Source organism: Trichosurus vulpecula, chromosome 6 (assembly GCF_011100635.1).
Source record: "Trichosurus vulpecula isolate mTriVul1 chromosome 6, mTriVul1.pri, whole genome shotgun sequence".
In the NCBI taxonomy this organism is placed as follows: domain Eukaryota; kingdom Metazoa; phylum Chordata; class Mammalia; order Diprotodontia; family Phalangeridae; genus Trichosurus; species Trichosurus vulpecula.
In genome coordinates, this window is record NC_050578.1 from 214,314,571 (window position 1) to 214,336,903 (window position 22,333).

Below are 22,333 nucleotides of genomic sequence, written 5' to 3' on the forward strand. Positions count from 1 at the left end.
AATATAACACCTCAAATCAAATTTAGAAATGGCAGAGCCAACAAAAGGTCAGAGTCAGACTTTTCTGCCATAAAAAAATTTAGGAAGTCAGCAGAAGTATCTGACATTGGGGTGGAGACCTATCTGGAACCCATACATGGGGCAGGGCTACAACAGCAGCAGTGGCTTCAGGAGCTCTTAGCCCAGAGACTTTAAGGGGGTAAGACTACTGGACAGAGAGAGATTACAGGGGAACCTTCGCTGGCACTGGGTACAGCTGGCTCTGATTGGCAGCTCTGTTGCCCATACACAGTTCTGGGTTGCAGTTCCAGGGCAGAGAGGAGCTCTAGGGGCTAGTTGCAAGGGAGGGGGGACCCTGGTCAGAGTTCTGGGACAAAGAGAAGTGCTAGTGCTTGTGGCTACAGGGGATCAGGAGCCCTTCTTGGATAAAGACCAGAATGCAGACCAGGAGGGCAGTGACCACAACTCCCACAGGATCAAACCATGTTGGAAGCACCAAAAACTTGCAGACCTCCAGAACGAACTCTGAAAACAACAGTACCAAAAAGCTTGAAGCTTGGGAACAATGTCTCCCAACTCCCAGGTGAGCAGAGCCCAACTTTGGCATAAAGTTCAAAGTCAAGAAATAGGCTGGAAAAATGAGCAAACAACAACAAAAAATCTGACCATGAAAGCTACTACCCAGCAGGGAAGACCAAGACATAAACTCAGAAGATGACAACAATGTGAAAACAGCTACAGACAAAACCTCAAAGAAAAATGCTAATTGGACCCAAACCCAACAAGAATTCCTGAAAGCATTAAAGAAAGAGATAAGAGTGGTAGAGGAAAAATTGGGGAAAGGAAATGAGAGTGATTCAAGAAAATTATGAAAAGAGAATTAACAGCTTGGTAAAAGAAGCAAAAAGAAATAATGAAGAAAATAACACCTTTAAAAAAAAAGAATTGGCCTAATGTTAAAAGAACAAAAATTCATTGAAGAAAAGAACTCTTTAAAAAGCAGGATAGACCAAATGAAAAAGGAGGTACCAAAATTCATTGAAGTAAAGAACCCTTTAACAAAACAGCAACAGAATTGGCTAAATGGAAGAAGAGGTACAAAAATCTCACTGAAGAATGTAATTCCTTAAAAATTAGAATTGGACAAGTGGACTCTAGTAACTCCATAAGCTATCAATAAACAATGAGACAAAGTCAAAAGAATGAAAAAAATAGAAGAAAATATGAAATATTTCATTGCAAAAGCAACCTAGAAAAGAGAAGAAATAATTTAAGAATTATTGGACTGCTTGAAAGCCATGATCAAAGAAAGAGCCTAAACATCATACTTAAAGATGGCTGATTAGATAGAAAGGAAAACTGCCCTGACATCTTAGATCCAGAGGATAAAATAGAAATTAAAAGAATCCACTGAGCACTGAAAAGAAATCCCCAAATGAAAAGTCCCAGAGATATTATAGCCAAATTCCAGAGCTCCCAGGTCAGAGAAAATACTTCAAGCAGCCAGAAAGAAACCATTTGAACACCATAGAGTCACAGTCCAGATCACATAAGATTTAGTGGCTTCCAAAATTAAAAGAGTAATTAGAATTTGATATTCCAGAAGGCAAAGGAGCTAGCTGCTAGGATTACAACCAAAAATAACCTACCCTGCAAATCTGAGTATAATCCATTAGAGGGGGAAATGGATATTTGATGAAACAAGACTTTCAAGCATTCCTGATGAAAAGACCAGAGTTGATTAGAAAATTTGACGTTCAAATACAAAACTCAAGAGAGGCATAAAAAGGTAAACAGGAAAGGGAAATCATAAGGGACTTAATAAGACCAAATTGTTTATTTTCCTACATGGGAAGATGTAAGGAATCTCATAGCAAAAACAACTGACCTGGAAAACAGTAGAGAAAATTGAAAAAAATTACCTGATTACCTGAAAGTCATGACTAAAAAATAAGCTTAGACATCTTATTTTAAGCATAAAAGAAAATTGTCTAGATGTCTTAGAACCAGAGGGCAAAGTAGAAAAGATTTACCTGTTACTTCCTGAAAGAAATTCCCAAAAGAAAGCCTCCAGGAAAATTAAAACCAGAATCTAGAGCTTCTAGGTTAAAGAAAAATAACACCAACTCAACCAGAAAGAAAGAATTCCATACTGAGGAGCCGCAATCAGGATCACACATGATTTAGTAGCCATTACTGTAAATAAGCAAAGAGCTTGGAATGTGATGTTCCAGAAGGCAATAGATCTAGATTACATCCAAGAATAATTTACCTTGGCAAAACTTAAGTATAATCCTATGATGGGGGGTGGGGTAGGGGACTCATAAGCATTCCTACTGGAAAGACCCAGGCTTAATAAAACTTTTGACATAAAAAGACAGGTGTCAATAGATGCACTAAAAAACAAACAAGAAAACATGAGCAAGCCATCATAAGGGACTAGACAAGTATAAACTGTTTACATTCTAATATGGGGGGATGATAACATGTATTTCCTCAGAATTCTGTCATCATTAGGGTTCATAGAGAAAGTTGAATTAGACAGAGGGACTGAGAGAGGTATAATTATATTTGGATGATCTTAAAAGAAGAATAAGAAAGGGAGAGGAAGAGGAATGTACTGGGGGAGAGGAAAGAGGGGAAATTTTCTCATATAATCAGAATATGCAAGTAGAAGTCTATACAGTAATGGAGAGAGAGAAAGAGACTTAAATCTCATTCTCTGTATTGATCAGAGAATGGAATAATACACACACGTACAGAAATACTTTTGACTTAGCAAGGAAATAAGAGGGAAAGGAAAGACACAACAGAAGGTAGATTAAGGGAAGGATTATTGATAAAACAAACTCTAAGGAGGGTGTACTTGGAGGAGGGGCTTTAAAGAAAAGAAAGGAAGGGATAAGAATCTTGTGTTGGGCACTGAGCAAGAGAATGAGGAGGGGCAGGAGAGCAGATTACATGAAACCCAGAGCACTGGTGCTGAGCTCACTCCTTTCTCACCATTGTCTTCTTTACAAAAACAAAAAGGAAAAGTATAAGAGATTAGAATGGAGGGACATACACAATAGTCATAACTGTGAATGGAATGAACTCATAAAACAAAAGAGGATAGCAGAATGAGTTAGCACAATCCAACAATACATCTTACAGGACAAACAGTTGAAACAAAGTTGCGCACAGTTAAAATAAAGGCCTGGAACAAAATCAATTATGTTTCAGCTGAAGTTTAAAAAAAAAAACCAAGGCCAGGAGAATAATTATAATCCCACACAAAGCTACAGTAAAAACAGACTTAACTTTTAAAAAATAAACAGGGAAATTACATTTTGCTGAAAGGTCATAAATAATGAATTAATACCAGTACTAAAATACATGTGCTCCAAATGTCAAGGCATCCCAATACTTATATGAAAATTTAAATATTACAGAGGAGAATTAGATAGCAACGTTATAGTAGATTTATAGTTTGCATCTCTCAGATGTAGGTAAATATGACCAAAAAATAAGCCCACCAAAAGTTTAGAATTTAGGATAAATGAGATATTAGCCTTCTGGAAGTTACTGAATGGGAATAGAAAGGAGTATACATATTTCTAATCTGTGTCTGGTATGTTTACAAAAGTTGGCTATGTACTAGGGCATAAAAACCTCACAAACAAATGCAGAAAAGCATAAATATTAAACACATCTTTTATGTACTGTAATACAATAAAAGTTACGTTCATTAAAGAGCCACTGAATAAATTATTAAAAATTAAGAGGCTAGCAATCCTAAAGAATGAGCATATAGAAGAACCAATCACAGAAACAATCAATTTCATTAATGGTCATGACAAACAATGTGACAACATGCCAAAATTTTTAGAATGCAGCCAAAGCAGTCCTTAGGGGAAACTTCATATCTCTAAACACTTTTATTTGTAGAGAGAACAGATCAATAAATTGGACATGTAACTAAAAAAAGAATCCTATAAAAACCCAACAATTTGAATCCCCCAATTAAACACCAAATTAGAAATCCTAAAAATAAAAAATAGACAAACAATTGAAAGCAAAAAAAAAAATCAGTGAATTAATAAATAAAACTAGGAGCTGATTTAAAAAAAAAAACACCATTAACTAACATAGTTTTAAAAAAAACCAGAATACTAAATTACCATTATCAAAAATGAAAAGGGTGAATTCATGGTTAATGAAGAAGAAATAAATTATTAGAAACTATTTCACCCAATTATATGCCAATAAAACTAATGCTCTAAATGAAGTGTGTGGATATACATAAAAATATATGATGCTCAGATTAACAAAAAAGAAGAGGGGAGGAATGGCACATATACATAGGGATTAGTCCAGGGGTGGGGAATTTATAGCCTTGAGACCACATGAGGCCCTGGAGGTCCTCAAGTGCAGCCCTTTGACTGAATCCAAACTTCACAGAACAAATCCCTTTAATAAAAGTTTTTGTTCCGTAAAACTTGGGCTCAGTCAAAAGGCTGCACCCAATGAACCTAGGCTATTGTGGCCTCAAGGACATAGGTTCCCCACATCTAGGTTAGTCCCAAACAAAACAAACTCTAAGGATGTCTAAAAATATTTATAACAGCTTTTTTTTTTTTTTGCAGTGGCAGAGAATTAGAATTTGAGGAAGTGTTCATCAATTGTGGAATGATTGAACAAGTTAATGTTATATAAAAGTGATGAAATATCATTGTGCTGAAGAGAATGATGAGGGGGGTGGAAACTTGAAAAGACGTATATGAACCAAACACAGTGAACAAAACCAGGAGATCAATTTATTCAATGAAAGCAATATTGTAATGACAAACAACTTTGAAAAACTTAGGAACTTAACAGAAACTTAGGAAATTAATATAACCACTACTCACAATTTCACAAGGCTCACAAATGACACTGTCACCTCCTGATAGAGCAGTGATGGATTCAGAGAGGAATTTGAGCCCCGCCACTTTTTTTTGGATATGGCCTGTTAATGTAGTAATTTGTTTTGTTTTAACAGGAGCTTTTTTATTCCCCTTGCTTTCTCAACATGCAAAGTGGGGATGGCAAAATTATGTTTAAACATTTTAATTTAAGAAAACAATTTTAAAACTTTTAAAATGTTTTAAAAAGAGACTCTTCTAATAATTCAAATGAAAGGTGATGAGGGCCTAAACTATATTGGTAGAAAGCTATATTGCCTTTGGGAAGGTATTAAAGCACTCATCATATTGCTGAGGAAGGAAAGGAATGAGGGGAGATGGTGCCTGAGGCTAATTGATCAAACTTAGATCTCTGCCACTCATATTCTTTCTGCTCTGGGAACAAGGATATCTCAATCAATTTGGCTTTAATGTTCCTGAATAGTGTTATGAAATTATAAAAGTATATTTGTGTCAGTTTTAGGAACGATCATTACCTAAAATTTATTAAAATTGTTAGCCAGCAAGTTTGTTAGCTGATCTCAGTCACAATATCTATAGAAGAATAAAGTCCAGTGTCTTCTTTTTTTGTGAATCTTTTTTGTCACATAATTTAAAATATCAGTATTTATAAGTATCCTGCCAGCATATAGGACTGGTGTGTTCTTGTTAAGTAATTGTTACAAGCTTAAAAGACATTTTTTTGCATTCTTCTTGGAAACATTTTGAAAGCATGCTATGTGGTATAGAAAAAAAGAATGATTTTTCTCACTGTTTATTAATTAAGATTATGCAGATAATCCCTGAGTTATTCTTTCTGCCTGATTTATCTATGACATGCTTTTTCCATTCCTATATTGTAGTTTCAGGGTAAGCTAATAGAGTCTAAAAAAAAATCAAGCATAAAATTTGCAGCAATAGTTAGAGATCATCTCAGCAAGCTCCTTTATTGTATAAGTGAAGCAGCTGAAGTCCAGATTAGAGAAGTGATTTCCTTGATGTCTCTCAGCTAAATTAACTTCAGAATCAAGACTAGATTCTTGTTCATGTAATCTGTTTCTTTATTTCTTACTTTGCCACCTTTGTTTCTTACAAAGAGGAAATTGAGACTTTTTTGTAATTGAACATTCATCTCTAAGGTTATTCAGCAATACTTAAAGACTCTGTGAGTTCATGTTTGTTTTATTCCGTTTACTGAAATAGGTTGCAACTCCTTTGTGGCTTAGTAGTTATTCTTTAATAGTAGCTTCAGCCAACCTGATGATGGATCCCTCTGAACTTAGACTGGTCCTGAGATGATGATGGTTATGACAGTAATAATAAGAACAACATTTGCATAGCAACTTAAAGTTTTGCATAAGGCTTTACATATCTTATCTCCTTTGACCCTTACCACTTCCCTATAAGGTAGGTTTTATTATTCCCATTTTGCAGATGAGAATCCTGAGACTCAGAAGAGGTTATGTAGTTTATGATTGCATAGCTAGTACGGTAAAGTGGGATTTGAACTCAGGACTTCCTGATTTCAAGTCTAGTGCCTTTTCTGCTGCATTTTGCTATCTATACTAGCTCTAGCTTTGGTACATGCTGCTAGGACTTAGGTTTTGCCAGCTTAACCTTCAAAAACCCAGATTCACTTCTGTGCCAGGGTAAGGAGTCAGAGTTAGACCTTGGTTGAAATGTCCAGTACTGTTTGTTTCGGGGTTTTTTTGTTGTTTTTTAGTTACCTTGTCCAACACAATTTCATTCCTATTTTAATTAGGAATTTGGAAGTCTAGATAAACTTGGAGAGCTAGAGAACTTCTGAAGAAATGAGAGACTGCTTGTTATAGCACTCTGAACAGTATTGTTATTAACTTAGTTGTGTGTACTTGGGCAGATTACTTAGCTTGTTTGGGCCTCTGAATGATGTCTTTTCATTATTTAAGTTCCTTCATATGTCGCATACAACTTTACTGCCCCGCTTTTTTTTTTAAAAGACTAGGTATCCTGTCTCACTCAGGCCCAGTCCTACTACTGATTGGCACAGGACTTGGGTCAGTTTGCCCCTCCTTAGGCCACCTCATGGCATCCCCAGCTCCCAGAGGCTCATCATGTTTATGTGAGACTAATTTTGGGTATGCAGTCAGCTAAGGCCACTGCAGGTCAGCACTTTGTTAAGGAGATGGGGGTGGGGGGGGAGAAAGGGAATTAACATGTATATAGCTCCTACTATGTGCCAGGCACTGGGCTAGGCACTTTAACAAGTATTAGCTCATCTGGTCCTCACAACAACCCTGGGAGAGAGATGCCATTATTATCCCCATTTTACAGGTGAAGAAACTGAGGAAGACAGAGGTTAAATGATGTGCATATGGTCATACATGGCTAGTAAGTATTTGAGGCTGGATTTGAACTTGGGTTTCCTTAACTCCAGGCCCAGCACTCTTATCTACTGTACCAGAGATTTGCCCAACTCAGCCCCCTTGGTAGCTGGGATTACTAGCATACAACACCATTCCTAGCCCCTTCCCTACTTTTCTGAATGAAAATGGGGAAATCTCATGCCCTTCAATCCTGAATAATTTTCCTACAGTATCCACCTTCTCAAATCCATTCTTTCCAGATTTTCTCTTCATTCCTCTAAGCCATCTACCCAACACACCTTCTAACCTTGAATCCTGGTATGGATTGTGTGGGAGAATTCTCTCCATACTTTGATCCTATTTAACAAATGCTTTCTCTGGGCACAAAAGGTTCTTTTCACTTCTAACAAGTTTGCTTATGACTAATTACTTTCTGGTGCATAAAACCATAGCATCACAGAATTATGTCCTAGCTTCAGAGGTAGATGGAACCTGAATGACTTAAAGCCCCAGTGACTAGTGTTAATGCCCTTATAATACCTTGTGGATCATTTCTGGTGCATAACGAAAAGAGTACTAAAAATTATTCTGTAAATTTGCACCAAACCAGCACCTATGTAAAACAGTCAAGTTTGTTGAATAATTTTGAAATCTTTCTAAGCAAGCTTTTTGTTTGTTTGTTATTGGATTTCTTAGATGAGATATCTTGTTTGTTTGTTTTTCTGGCCTCTTGTCTAAATGTGATTTAAAGACCTGGGTAGAATCCATAAGCCCTTTTTCTAACAAGTTTCTTTAGGTCTGGACTCTGGTTAACAATCATTGCTTTTAACCTTGAAAGCTGTAGTTTACCAGCTGGAGTAACAATAGACTGTACTGGGTCATTTGGGGTGCTCTTTGGATCAGGGACTGCTCAACAGCCTGGTTGTGATACATGGGCTTGGTGTGAGGCTATAAGAAGATTATGTACTAGGACCGTTACTTTGGCCAGGAATTAAATGCCATGTTTGTTATGTTAGAGCTGGAGCAGGCTGAAAATAAGTTCAGCAATGGATTGCGTATATTCTTGAAAGACAGTCACAGTACATATGTTAGGGGCATCCCTGAATTTGAGAAGTTAGTTTCAACTGCATTTGTCTACTGACCAAATTTTGGCGTTCCTGTCAGAGATCATATCTTAAGCTCCATCGAGCCCCCTTGTGGTAATTGGTCTGTCTTACTGTCCAAGCAGCAGAGTTGATTTTATGGGGAAAGTGCTTTATTTTACATTATTATGTGCAAAAGTTCTTCCTCTCTCCTAATCCATCCAGCAGTTTCACATATCAATCACTTCGGGTTTTTTGTTTTTGCTTAGTTTCAAAATTTAAAAAAAAAGTTGGAAAAACTTTAAAGAAAAATCAGGAATTTTTTTTCCCTTACCACAATAAAGCCTGAGGAATATTTTTTAGAAGTTCCTAGCTGTTTCTGAAAAGATAATTTTCCTGGCAAGGTGGGGATATAAGAAAACACAAAGAAAGGATTTTTAAAAAATCTTTTGTTTTGGCATTTACTTCTTAGATGTTCTTTTAAATTCCAAGCCCTTCTATTCTCTTTCTGGAGCCCTTGAAAAATAACCACTTCATGAATATTGTCAGTCTTCTATGTATAGTAACCTGACCTCATTCTATAGTCAAATTCTAGAGAGGATAATGAAGGGGGAAAGTATAAAGTTCTTGAGGTTAGCACAGATAACAGACAGTGAGAATATTATAATGAAGAAAGATTTTAAAGTATTTCATTCTTGACAACATAGTACTGTATTTTATTCAGTTGAAATTTCAGCAAAGACAAGCCAAGATATCTATTTCTTTGTGATTGGACATTGAAATTTTTTGCAAATCTGGGTTAACTCTGTCTCAGCAGTTTTGTGCTTTCAAAGGTTATAGAACAAAAGAGAAAAACTATCTTTTATTTGATGTATGACCCTAAGAAAATCTCTAAGGCACCAACCTACATTGGGATAGGAACTTCTTAACTGGAACCAGCTCACCTATGAAAACATAGGTCTAGTTGCCACTGTAGGATGTACCAAGAATACAGGTTCAAAGGGACAGCTAACTATTCATTGTGAATTAAATGAAAGAACCAGTTTCCTTTTTCCAAAAGAAAAAAAAGACATGGTTTGTTGTATTCTTTTTAAACAGTAGTAGAAAGACAGTGGGTCTTAGGAGGCCTGGTTTGAGGCCTGGTTCCAGTGTCTGTTGGTTCCATGACCCTAAGCAAGTGTCTGGGCCTAGTAATTCATTTATAAAGTGGGGACAGTGATACTTGCACTACTTTGCTGTCAAGTTGTTGTGGAGAACTTCTGTATGAACCCTAAAGTGATGTAAAAATGGTGAGTTATCGCTGTTATTTGTGAGATATTGTGAATGCTTCCATAGGCAGCTATCCTAGAACAAACCCGAGTAGTCATCTCATCTAAGTCCATGATCTTATGGAGCGTTAAATTTGGATCCAGAAGGGAAAGGGAACAGTCCTACAAACATGTTCACTGGTGGAAATGAGGCTAGACCCCAGGCTTCCTGACTTTTGTGTTTGGATACCGCACTGATTCCAGTGTAAGGGATTTTTTAAAAAATTGCATGAGTTTAAACTGTTCTCAGTTTTTAGTGGGAACCGTTTGTTAGAATTGTGTGACCAAGACATGGAAAAATTGTGGTAGCCCTTTCCAGACAAGTGAAGTAAGTTTTACTTGGATTCCTGGGAATTGTCTGTAATGTGTTATTTAAGGGGGCATAGTTAGTCAATATTTAGAAAAGAAACTGTGATAACAAAAAACAACTGTGGCTTCATCGAGAATGATCACACCAGATGATCCTCATTTTCTTTCTGGGCAGGATTACTTGACAAATAATCATAGGAATCCAATAGAAGAAGCTCACTTAGACCATATCAAAGTGTTTGCCAGGCTCTCCTGGTGTTCTCGTGACCAAGGTAGGGAAAGGACCAAGGGGGATTCAGAATTGCTTGAAAGACTGGATCCAAAGAGGGATAATAGGACAGCCCAAAGGCTAAGCCTGTCTAGGCTGCAATGAGAAGAAGCATAGGTTGACTAGGGAGACGGCAGTTCTAGTTACTCTGCCCTAGTCAAGATCACGTCTGTGGTATTGTATTCAGTTTCATGTTAGGAAGGGCATTGGTAAGCTAGAGTATCTACCACGTAATGAGATTTGAAATCATAGTATTCAAGGATCACTTGAAGGAATTGAGGACAGTTCACTATAAAAGTGAAAATGCAAAGAGGTAGCTGGTGAGAGCTGCCTTCATGTATTTGAAGAGCTATTGTGTGGAAAAAGACTTGGATTTGTTCTTCTTGATCCAGAAGAGAAGGAAGAAGTAGGAACAATCAGTAGAAGTTCCAGGGGTGAGTATAGGCTCAATGGGAGGAAAAATGGCCTGCTTTAGCTGTCAGAAGTAGAATGGACTGCCTTGAGAGGCAGTGGATTCTCCCTCACTCGAGGTCTTCAAACAAAGATCGAATGATCCCTTGTAAGATCTGTTGTAAAGTGGATTCTTGTTCTGGCTCTGGGTTGGATTAGATGGCCTCTGAAGTGCTTTCCAGCTGTGAGACCCTCTGATTTTAGGATGTTAAGTGCTGTAATAATTATTGGTTCAGTTTGATACTTGTGATGCATGCCATTGATTATTTAATATTTAAGAACTAAAAGTCAGAAGGTCCTTGGTTTTAAATAGGAAATCTCTTTAATATATAGAATTTGCATATATAAATGCCTTGGGACTCCTTTGTCAAAGAATAGTCTGACAAACACTGGAAGAACTTGAAAAAGGTCTTGCTGGATAGAGGTGGGATATAGTTGGAAATGAAGCTGATGTAAAAAACAATTTATTTGAACTTGAAAAAGAGGAACACTGAAATTTATTTAGTCCAAGTTTTTTATCCTTACTGTTCAAATTATATACAATTTAGAATTTAAAATTGAGTAGGGATTTATACCATCTCTTGGTTTTCTTTTAACTTGACTGGAACATTCTTTGCAGCACTGGGAATGTCAGGTGGCAGCCCTGGACGTGAAGTCAGGAGCCCTAGGCTGCCATCCAGCTTTACCTGTGGGACCTGGAGCAAGTTGCTTCATTCCTCTGGAGCTCAGTGTCCTTGTCTGGGGAAGGGGGAGATGCAGCACCTGTCCTGAGAGCCCCCTGGGCTGAGCCAGTCACAGAGGCTGAGAGCAGGGGAGCAGTCCCTCCATCTGGCCTGTGGCACTCAAGCTTTCCTTGAGGAGAGCCTGGGGCTGACTCTTCTCTAGGTCTGTGAAACACTGGAAATAACTGCCAGGCCACACTAGCTGCGGACCCCTGGCTGGGCCTCTACATCCCCTCTCCAGAGCTGCCTGAGAGTCTCTGGGTACTTTTCCTCTGCTATAATTGCCACAGTGATAATGCTGGTCTCCTGGGAATAATAGGGAAGTTTGGTTCCCATAGCAACACTGTAGCTGCCCAAATTTAAGAACTTCCTGGTTCTCCTTTCAAGGCCTCAGAGGTGGAGCCCAGGTTCTGAGAGCCTTGAAGCTTTCTCTTGCCAGGCTTTTATTTGCTGGGCAGGGCTCCTTGGGAGCTTCTTCACTGAGTGGGCACCACATTCACATGGGGGCACTTGCAGTTGTTGATCTACCTCAGTGGCAAGTTCTTGATTACATTGCTTCTGAGAATAGTGGATCGCTGTCTTCCATTTTCCCTCCCTTTGTTTGGATTTTAACCACTAGAAAATTATGAAACTATAAACCTCCCAGAACTGCAGCAGAGAAGATGAAACATACCTGGTACATTAATGAAATGTCTATTTTCTTTTGTTTTTTTTTTCTTTCCAGGTTCCCTTAAATTGCCCATTTTCAGCTCTGATTGACTCCCCAGAATGTAATACACTGAAGTGAGCGAAATGGGAGACACTACTGCTGGAGCATGGAGTTGGCCTACCGGGGTAAGTTAAGTGCCATTTCTCCCTCTGTAGTGTGGTTTTGCAAGATAATAAGTTTATGTAAACAAAACCTCACAATAAGGCAAAAAAACCCAACAAAACTGGCACTTAACATAACCCATGTAGGCTAACTCCCTCAGAGCTCCTTTGATAATAAGGTTGGTCCTCCAACCTACTGCTTTCTGGGGCTTCAATTAGAGAGGGCCCATTGTCCTTAGGGTTTTTTCTCCTGTGTTAAATGTGCCCCCCAGGAGTCCGACCCTACAGATTGAAGCATTCAGTGTGTTCTGCTAACATAGTTTGATAATATATTAGCAGGGAATGTTAATCCCTGTCCCAATGCTCAACCCCAAATGGTTTTATTTCCAGCAGCTGCTTGGAGAGTGATTGACAATGCCCAGCATAGCTCTGAGGATTCAGCATTATTATGCTATCGAAAACCGCTTAGAACCCACCACTATGGCTTGTTCTGGCAGGCAGCATAGAAGGGCGCTTTTGGTTTCTTAATGCTAAAGAATCTGTCATCCCTTCCTATCCTGTTAGCATGCTCTACAGTGGAAATCGCAGGAGAATCAAAGACGATCAGTGCTGTCAGCCACTGCCCAGATCAGCTGTAAACCAAGACTGATCAGCAGCTGGTGTCATAGGCTCACTGAGGTCAAAGCATAAGTGCCCACCCCAGATCTGTAGGGAGAGAACCAAGAAAGACCTGCACTGGGTCTGGCTTTCCTGATTCCCCTTTTCTCAAAGGGCTTGAGATAGAAGAGAGAAAGATTATCTGTGGGCCAGAAAGTAATCAGGAGTGCTATCCCTGTTCTAAAAAATATTCCCCTCATGTTTTAGGGCCAAAGTACTATAGTTGTTCAAGAAGGAAAAATTTTTTAATTACCTCCTGTTCCAGAATAGAGCAAATACTTGACTGATCATGTTTTGAAAGAACATAAAAATTCAGCATGTTATTTATATCTTACGTAGGTTGATACCAATTTTTATTTGTGGAATACAATTACATCTGTCTATCTTAGGCTCTGGTAAGTTTGTTATTCCTCGTAAGGTCCCTTTTCAGGAGCAGGCCTGTGAACGAGCATGCTAGCTTAGGCCAGTGTACTGTGGTTTCAGTGTTTGATGCTCAAGGGACCATGAAGTGCTAAAATCCACAGAGAACCTAAAAATTTCTTTTTAAATAACATTTGTTGCCTTTGCCTTAAAACAGTGCTGCCTCAAAGGAACAACTTTTATTTAATAAAGGTTTGCTTTTTCTTTGTTTCTTGGATCTAACTTTATGTTCCCCAGCGCTCAGTCCATGCACATACATTGTAGACATTTAATCCATATGGAATTAAGTTGATGGGAGTGCTAAAGAGCAGAGACATGACCAAACAGTAAATGGAGGAAGAAGAATTAGAGAGGATGGAATACTCTGTATTATCAACAGGATAATAGTTTAATGGTAGCCTGTATTAACTACTCATTTCCTTCAGTGTTACTGACTGTTGGTATTTTGTTTAGGTTGCAATTGTGTCTTTTATTGCCTATACAGTAGATTGTTAATTGGATTTCATTAACCAGGTACAGGCAAGGATAATGGATATTCATAATGGAAGAGCCCCATAATATTTCTATGAGTCATATTAAAGAAAGAATAAATTATGTTCAGGATAGTTTAAGTATTAAGGGTATTTTATTCTAATTCTTTGAAAATTGATAAGACGTATACGGCAGACTTTATCAAGCAGGTATTTAATTAGCATTCTCCATACTGAATAACAAAGTCTGAAGTGTTTCCTCAGTTTAAATAAGTTAAATCTCTGCTTTGTTTGAACATTTGATACTTAACATAATAGACACTTCCATTCATTAATGGGATCTAGGAATTACCGTTGTAGCACTGAACCCCATTGGTCAAAAAATTCTTCTCTTTATAAAAATTGATTTTCTGTACCTATTAAGAAAATAATCCTCATTGCCTTGATATCTTTCAAAGCGCACAATACGGTAAACCTTCTAACCCGAAATACTCTTTTGGGAAAAAAGGTCTTGGCAAAATGTCAAGTCTCCAGGGATCAGGGCTTCACCTATTTTTTCTGAAAATTTGGGAGCGCTTTAGGAAAAAATGTTTGCCTGACAAGTAAAATTTAAACCTTGTGGAGGCGGAGTAAATTCTGTTCTTAGGTCTTTCAATGCCTCAAATACAAACCTGACCTGCTCTGATTGTTAGCAGCTTCATTATTGCTTTATCCAATTGAAATACAGCCTAGTGCCATCTCATGGCAGTTTTCAAAATTGCATCAGATTGGAGGCAGGAGGCTTATTTGTAAACAGTAAAATTTTCATCTGAGCCAAACCACTAATATTTTCCCAGTACCGAGTATGTGCCTATGTAATTGATACAAGGGGGCAGGTAGGTGGCGGCCAGGGGTGGGCTGGGGGTGAAGGTGCAGCTAGGGCCTGGAGTTAGGAAGACCTGAGTTCAAATTTGGCCTCAGATATTTGCTAGCTGTGTGACCTTGGGCAAGTCACTTACCCCTGTTTGCCTCAATTTCCTCGTCTGTAAAATGAGCTGGAGAAGGAAATGGCAAACCACTCCAATATCTGCCAAGAAAACCCCAAATAGTGTCACAAGTCAGACATGACTGAAACAACAATTGATAAAGAAAGAATCTCCAGCCCAGCTTCATAGTTCTGTTTTTTTCCTGCACAGCCAGTCTTTCCTTTTTATTTTTAAATGTAATGGCATCTTATCATCGTTGTTCAATCTGAAGCCGTCACTCTGTCATCTTTAGCCTGGCTTTATTTCTCTGCCAAATTAAGTTTAAAAGAGGGTATGAGGGGAGATGCTTAATGGAGGAGAAGGAGTCCTGGATGTGGAGTCGGAATGCTGGCTCCCAAGCCTATCCTGTGTTACTGCCTGGGTTCTCTTGGGCAATTTATTTTCTTGCTGGGCTTCAGTTTCCTCATTTGTAAAATGAAAGGGCTGGACTAGATTAGGAATTCTTAACCTGTGGTCTGTGGACTTAAAAAAATTGTAATGACTATTTCCATTGAATTAGTTTCACTTTTATTTTTTACATTTAACAACATTATTCAGAGAAGAGGTCTATAGTCTTCCCCCACCGTGCCAGAGGAGTCCAAGACACAGAGTTGAAGAACTTCTCCATTTCATGGTCTCTAAAGTCCATTCTAACTCTGAAACCTTATTCATCCATGTTCAGCTGTGCTTCCTTCTCCTAACCTCTCTTTTCCCCTTACATATCCTTTTCTCTTCCATTTGTACTTACTTTTCCCTCCTATTTGTCTTTTCTTTCTTCTTTCCACTTGGCACCTGCCTTCATCCCTCCTACTTAATAAACTCTTGCCTGGGTACTCTAATGTTAAAATATTTTAATAAGCAGTACAGCAAATACTTACTACACCATACATTCATTCACCTCTGTTCACAGCCTTGGAGTCTTCCTCAGACCCTCACATTTCTTCACCCCCATGTCTAGTTAGCTGACCAGTCTTGTTGATTATACTTCCCTACCATCTCCCACATCCATCCTCTTCTTTCTTCTGGCATCAATACCCCCCTGGTGCAGGCTCTCATCAATCCTGCCTGGATAATGACAGTAACCTCCTAACTGATCTGCCTGCCTCAAGGCTCCCCTCTCTAGTACCATACAGGCACAAAGCCCAACTCTGAGTCTCACTCCCCTACTAAAACTCCAGAGGTTCTCTATTACCTCTTAGGATCAAATATATACTCTCCTGTTTGCTATTCATTTAATGCCCTTCATAATCTAGTGCCAACCTCCCTTTCCATGCTTGGTCTGTGTTTACTCTCTGTCATATGCTCTACAACCCAACTCAACCGGTTTTCTTGCTGTCCTTCACACTTGATATTCCATTTCCTCTCCCTGTGCCTTTGCATAGAATGTGTCCCATGCCTGACGTTCATTCTCTTCTCACCTTTGCTTCTTGGCATCCTTAGTGTCCTTCAAAACTTAGCTCAAGCATCACCTCCTACACAAGGCTTTTCCTGAGTGCCCCCTCCCCCAGCTGTTAGTGCCACCACCCCCATGACCACAGTTTTATATATGTTTTGTACATATTTATATGTACTCAAGAATGAATCAGATTTTAACTGAGGGTGTTGTGGATGGGTAAGGGAAATATTTAGTGAATAGTAACCAGGCTCTGGAGAAGAAAGTGAGGCTGGTGACTTTGCACAGCCCTCCCTCACTTAAATCCAATTCACTTGCAAGTCATGGCATCATCTTCCTGTTGTCATGGTCCTTTTGGAGAACAAAGGACAAACAATAAGCAGCATGGATTGGCTAAAATTAGGTTAAATGAAAGAATGAATGAATGAATGATTGAATGAATGAACAAATGAAAGAAAAAAGCATCTATTTGTGCTTAATATGTGCCAGATACTGTGCCGAGCACCAAAGATACAATATAATAATGAGATTGTCCCTGCCCTCAAAGAGCTTACTTTCTAATATACCTAACTCTAACACACCTATGTGAGGATAGTGGCCAAGGCAGCAGGATGGTCAATTATTCTGTTGGTCCTCAATATGTCAGTCCTTAATATGGGTGACATATTCTTTCCAGTAACAGTGGCAGTATGTTGGTTATTGACTTGAGGGAGCAGTGGATTGAAGAGGAGTAATAGGAGGTCAGGCTAGAAATTCAGGGTGGAACCAGCTTTGAGCTTCAGACTGAAGAGCTCAAGGCGATCGCTGTGGGGCTTTTGGTTTGTTTTTAAAGCAGGAGAATGATGTGATCACAGCTGTGCATTAGGAAGATTAATCTGACAGCACTGTGTAAGATAAATGGAACATTTTGTCTTTCTTGAAGCTTTCTTACACTTTTAAAGACTGGTACATTGGAATGCTCTTCAGCACTCTGACTTTGGGGCCAGAATGCTGTAGTAATCTTGTGATTGATATAAGCAGGTCAGTCAAAGGTGGTTTACTGCCCTCATCTATTAGCTATGAAGTTTTAAATATCTCCCAGGAATTATAATCATTTTCCCTGAATGGTTAGGGCTAGCCAGGGCTCCTGGTGCCTCTTGGGAATTTATTTGCAAATGGTTCTACTTCATTTTGTGTGTATGTGTGTGAGCCTCTTGGCTGCTTAATAGAAAACGTGAGGTTTTTTCAAGCACTGAAAACTCAGTTGCATTTCATCATCTTTTTGTGAAATCATTACTGGGGACAGGGATAAATATGTTAATTGATTTCACAACAAAAATGGAATAGTACCTTCAAGCAAGAAATGCTTGAGGAAGCAAAAAACCAACCAACCAACTGCATACCATTATTCTCTGATAAGATAATATTGTCAGATTTTGGCACAATTGTCAGGGGCATAGGAACTCTGCAGTAGTGTTTTCCCATAGTATGACTGATAGAAGATGCTAACAGATGATTGTCTCAACCTGGGAACTGGGAGTATTCCATGGAAGAAATAGTGAATTGTGAGTTTAGGTGGAGAATAAGCAGGAGCCCTTTAGAAATTAAGATGTTTTCCTTAGCTAATCCTCTACCAGTGGTATCCCTGAGACAACCTGCCCTTTAACCTTTAGAGACTCATTCAACTGTATTTTGATCTAATTAGCATAGTGTAAGTTAAGTGCTCTCATCCCTAAAGTTACCAGTTGAGCAGAGCTTTTCTAGTCCACTCTAAGCTAGGAAAGTGGAGCTCTTTGACATAATATTATAGCACTAGCAACTCCTGATGGCCCTGCCACCTGCGTCACTGGTGATTCTCTCCTCCCTTCTGGTAAATTCCTCTCTAAACTGACCTTCTCTGCCCTCAAGGTCATCATCTCTTTCATTGGTTAGTAATCTTTGGCATCCTCTACTAGAGCTTCTTTGAAAGACTTTCCTTTTTTTTAGATTAGATACTAGGCATTCTTCCTTCCTTCTCTTTGCTCCAGGGTGTGTCAGTTGGTCTTAGATTTGCCTCCCTTTAAAAGTGGACCATCCAACTTTTCCTTGTTATTTTCTTCTCACTCCTTAGAGTTGAATAAAGTAGAATTCTCCACTGATTCTGTGACTTATCCATTCTCCCCAAGAACACATCTTTAGTCTAGGTCCTCTCATTTTCCAACTTGGTGATAATCCATTCATTTGTTTTCTAAACCTAACATTTGGAAATTCCCCTGACTCCACGTTGGCCAAGTGTAACACTTTCCCTTCCTTCTTTCTCTTAAGATCTGTCTCTCTTTTCAAATAGAAACAGGGGCCACTAATCCATATATGTAAGGATCTATGCAGCCCCCATATTGACCTAGTTTTAAGATGTAAAATCTGTTTTGTTGTATTTATATTTATTTTGTTTAATATTTCCCAGTGACATTTTAATCAGGTTCAGACGGTACTCAGGAGTGTGTCATGTCATGGACTGCATGTTTGACAGCTGCTTTACATCTTATCCCTCCCTGAAAGATTCTCCCAGATCCAAAGAAGAGGAGGCCTGACTTTGACCTCTCTAACACAGCCCATGCAGTAAGCATTATATAGCAAACCAACAAAACCAGGAAATATAAAAAGAGAATGCCACTTTCATTGAACTCAGCTTAACAAGCGTTTAGGAAGCACTTGCTATGCGTCATTATCATAGCCAGCATTCATTGTTGTTGTCGTCATTCAGTTATTCTTCAGTCATGTCTGACTCTTTGTGACCCCACTGAAGTTTTCTTGGCAAAGATACTGGGGTGATTTGCTATTTCCTTCTCCACCTCATTTTGCAGATGAGGAAACTGAGGCAAACAGGGCAAAGTGGTTTGCCCAGAGTCACACAGCTAGTAAGTGTCTGAGGTGGGATTTGAACTCAGGGTGGTGGGTCTTCCTCACTTCAGGCTGGACACTCTATCCACTGCTGCCCACAAGCACTTACATAGTGCTTTAAAGTTTGCAAAGGGCTTTACGTATGTTAACTCATTTGAGGCAGGTACTATTATTATTCTCACTTTATAGATGAGGAAATTCAGACACCTGAGAGGTTAAATCATTTTCCCAGTGTCACATAACTGACTAGTAAATGTCTGAGGCAGGATTCAAGCTCAGGTCTCCCTGACTTCAAATTCTTCACCACCTAACTGCCTCAAATACAAAACAAATATAATAAAAAAGAGAAATAGTCCTTGCCCTCAAGGAGCTTACTTTTTAATGTCAGACGGAGTGCCTGACACACAGTATATGTTTAACAGATGCTTTTTGACTTGACAGTTGGGGAAGACCACTCATAAAGAGAAGGGAGGACAGGGTACCTGTGCAGGGGAACGATAGAGGAGTTTAGATAATCCAGAGGAGCCTCAAAAAGAATGAAGGTGCTTGCCTGGCCTGGGTACTTCCTCAAAATGGAGGTTCCAGGAGGAACTCGCCAATCAGGATGAGAGCCAAATAAAAGTGAACTCACAGATATACTAGACATTTAGGGCCCCTAAGCTGCTTAATTCTTAGTTCAAAGGACTAGCCATGTGTCCCACCCCTGGCTGAGCCATTGTGCAGATTGTGAAACTGTGCGTATGAATAAATTTGAGCTATTTCCACAATTTGAGACATTTCTCAAAGCTAGGCCAGTAGTACCACTTTTGTCTTTTAAAAAAACAAAATTCAGAGTGTATTATAAAGAAGATGTGGCCTTGCTTTCAGGAATTTTCCGTCCCACCTAAAGAGCTGCCCTTACAATCATCGGGAATATCACTGGTCTGTTTGGCTTATGTTTACTGTAACTAAACCTAGCTTGACTTACATTCTTTTCTGTGGCCCAAGGAGGAAAAGCTAGTTTTGGCTGTCACACCGCACCCTGGGCCAGAGGACCTCCCTGCCAGAAACCAGACCCTCCCTACAAATCCTCTGGATTGATTCAGATGAGCCCAGAAGGGTCTTGGCCTCTGCTACTTCAGGGTGGAAGAAGCATGGGTAGTTCCTTGTCAGAGCCAGCACCCTGAACCTAGAGCACATGAACCCAGCATCGCTCTGTCCTTATGTGATCCTGCCACACATCTTGGACTTGAAGTGTTTGAAAGCCAGTGAACCGGGCATAGCTAATAGAAGAAAGGAACAAGGAATTAGGGACGAAAGCAGTTTCCAGGCCTTCCCTAGCTTTAAGAAACAGTCCAATCTTCAGCCAATGCCAGCCCCTGGGGCAGGCTCTCCGAACCCCTAGACCCACATCCTAGCTTTGTCCTAGAGGAACAGAAAATCAACTAGTGGTTCTTTGTAACTTCTGCAGAAATGCAAATTCTGTAGTCTGGAAAGATTCTCACAGATGGGGAGTGGTTTTATTGTGGAGGAACTGGAATTTAGTTTGAAAATGTTTTTTAGATTGACCAAAAATTCTGTCTATGGTAGACAATGAGGAACCTTGACCCAGCGTATGTTCAACTAGGGCACATATTCAGAAGCTATATATGTGATAATTGACTAATTCAAGAAGATGCTGATGGAGTCTTGATTAGGATCCTGTGCAAATAAGGCAAAAAAAGATAGTAAATGAAAACTTGCTGTCCTTTGTCTCCCTGCCTCCAACCTTTTTTCTGAGTTACTGAGCTAAACATATCACAGCTTCTAATGGAATAGGACTTGGAATTAGAGGATATGCATTCCAACCCCAGCCTTGTTATTTCATGCCTATGTGGCCTTGGGTAACTCTTCCACTCTGTGGGCTTCAGCTTCTCATCTATAAAATGAAGGCATTGGCTTCCCGCTCAAAATCCTATGATTTAATTTTAAAACTAACATAAAAAATGATTCCGCAGTAACTGAGTGACTTCGAAAATTATATGTTTTAGGATTTCAGTGAAACAAGATTTAAAGCCAAATTTTGTCAAGTAAGGCAATCATCAAAAGCATAGCTAGGTCTAATGTGAAGAAAGTGGGTGGGATTGGATGGCCAAGGGGAGGGAGCCTAGTAGAAATCAAGCCATGGACCTATGACAGAGTTGGGATCTTTTCATTTGGTTTTCATGGCAACCTGTCCTCAATGAACCATGAGCATGTTAGCCACATGACTGTGCTCTTAGAAGAAGAGGTAGAAAAAATAAAATTAGAATAAAGTAGCAGAAACAACTATTTATACATGTGGGTAGGACTCATGCAAATATTTTAAGCCAGCAGATTTTTTTCTCATCTTAGTGATGATTTTGTAATGTTTTTGATGGTCTTCAGAAATCAGCATTTATAGGATTTTTTTTATGCCCTTGATTCCAGGTACTAAATGAAGCAGTGGGTGCCTTGATGTATCACACTATCACTTTAACACGAGAAGATCTGGAGAAATTCAAAGCTCTTCGAATAATTGTCCGAATTGGCAGTGGTTTTGATAACATCGACATCAAGTCTGCTGGGGATTTAGGTAGGAGTATTACAGTATGCTGTTATTTGAACATTGTTTTAGAATATGTGCATGGGAGTTTTTTCCTACTTAAGCAGACCACAGTGCCAGCCTAGTGTATGCCCAGTGCCATCAGCATCACCAAAATTGTGCATTTCTAAAACAGAACATGTCTGTTCCATCATATAGTCCTTTGGCCTCCAGGGTGAACTTCAATACAGTCCTCCCTCCAGACAATAAAATGAATTCATCAGCGTTAGTGAAGACCAATTATGGCCACATGGAGCGTAAACTCAGACTGGAAAACCAAACCGTGAATGTCAGGCCCACACTCTCTAGTTTACTGCAGTTTAAGGAAAATGTTAAATAGTTATTCATGACTTTGGAATGATTCGGAAAGCAGAGCTACAAAGCACGATCTTCACTGATTTCTTCTGTTCTGAAATGATCTGCTTGTGTTGGTCATAGTGTGTGTGTTTACTCCTTAGGGGAGAGGAGTTGTCCTAGCCGGAGCTCCTTCATTTTCTCTGTTTGGGAAGATTAAATCCTTATTGGGAGGCAGTCTTTTGGGTTTTCTTGTTATTATCCACATGGAGAGTTATTGGGTCTTCCTTCAGAGAAGGCTTAAGAAAGCATAGCCTTCTGGTTGACTAAGGCCTTGTTTCTGATCATCCGGAAAGGCATTTCTCCCTTAGATGTAAAATGAGCAGCCTTTGGACTGGAACTCTTTAAATATAATCTGAAATTGTCAGAGATCCCCTGTG

At 39.2% G+C, this 22,333-nt stretch overlaps 1 protein-coding gene across 4 annotated transcripts in view; it reads left to right on the top strand.

The window, feature by feature from the left end:
• Nucleotides 1-22,333, top strand: part of CTBP1 (C-terminal binding protein 1) — a 452,412-nt gene that overhangs the window by 397,154 nt on the left and 32,925 nt on the right. For 3 of the 4 annotated variants that reach the window (XM_036762346.1, XM_036762348.1, XM_036762347.1), the window contains one exon: nt 21,446-21,590. In XM_036762346.1, the coding sequence (XP_036618241.1) occupies nt 21,446-21,590 (145 nt within the window). Of the gene's footprint in view, nt 1-12,173; nt 12,240-21,445; nt 21,591-22,333 lie in introns of those variants that run through there. The other variant, XM_036762350.1, reaches the window with a different exon arrangement.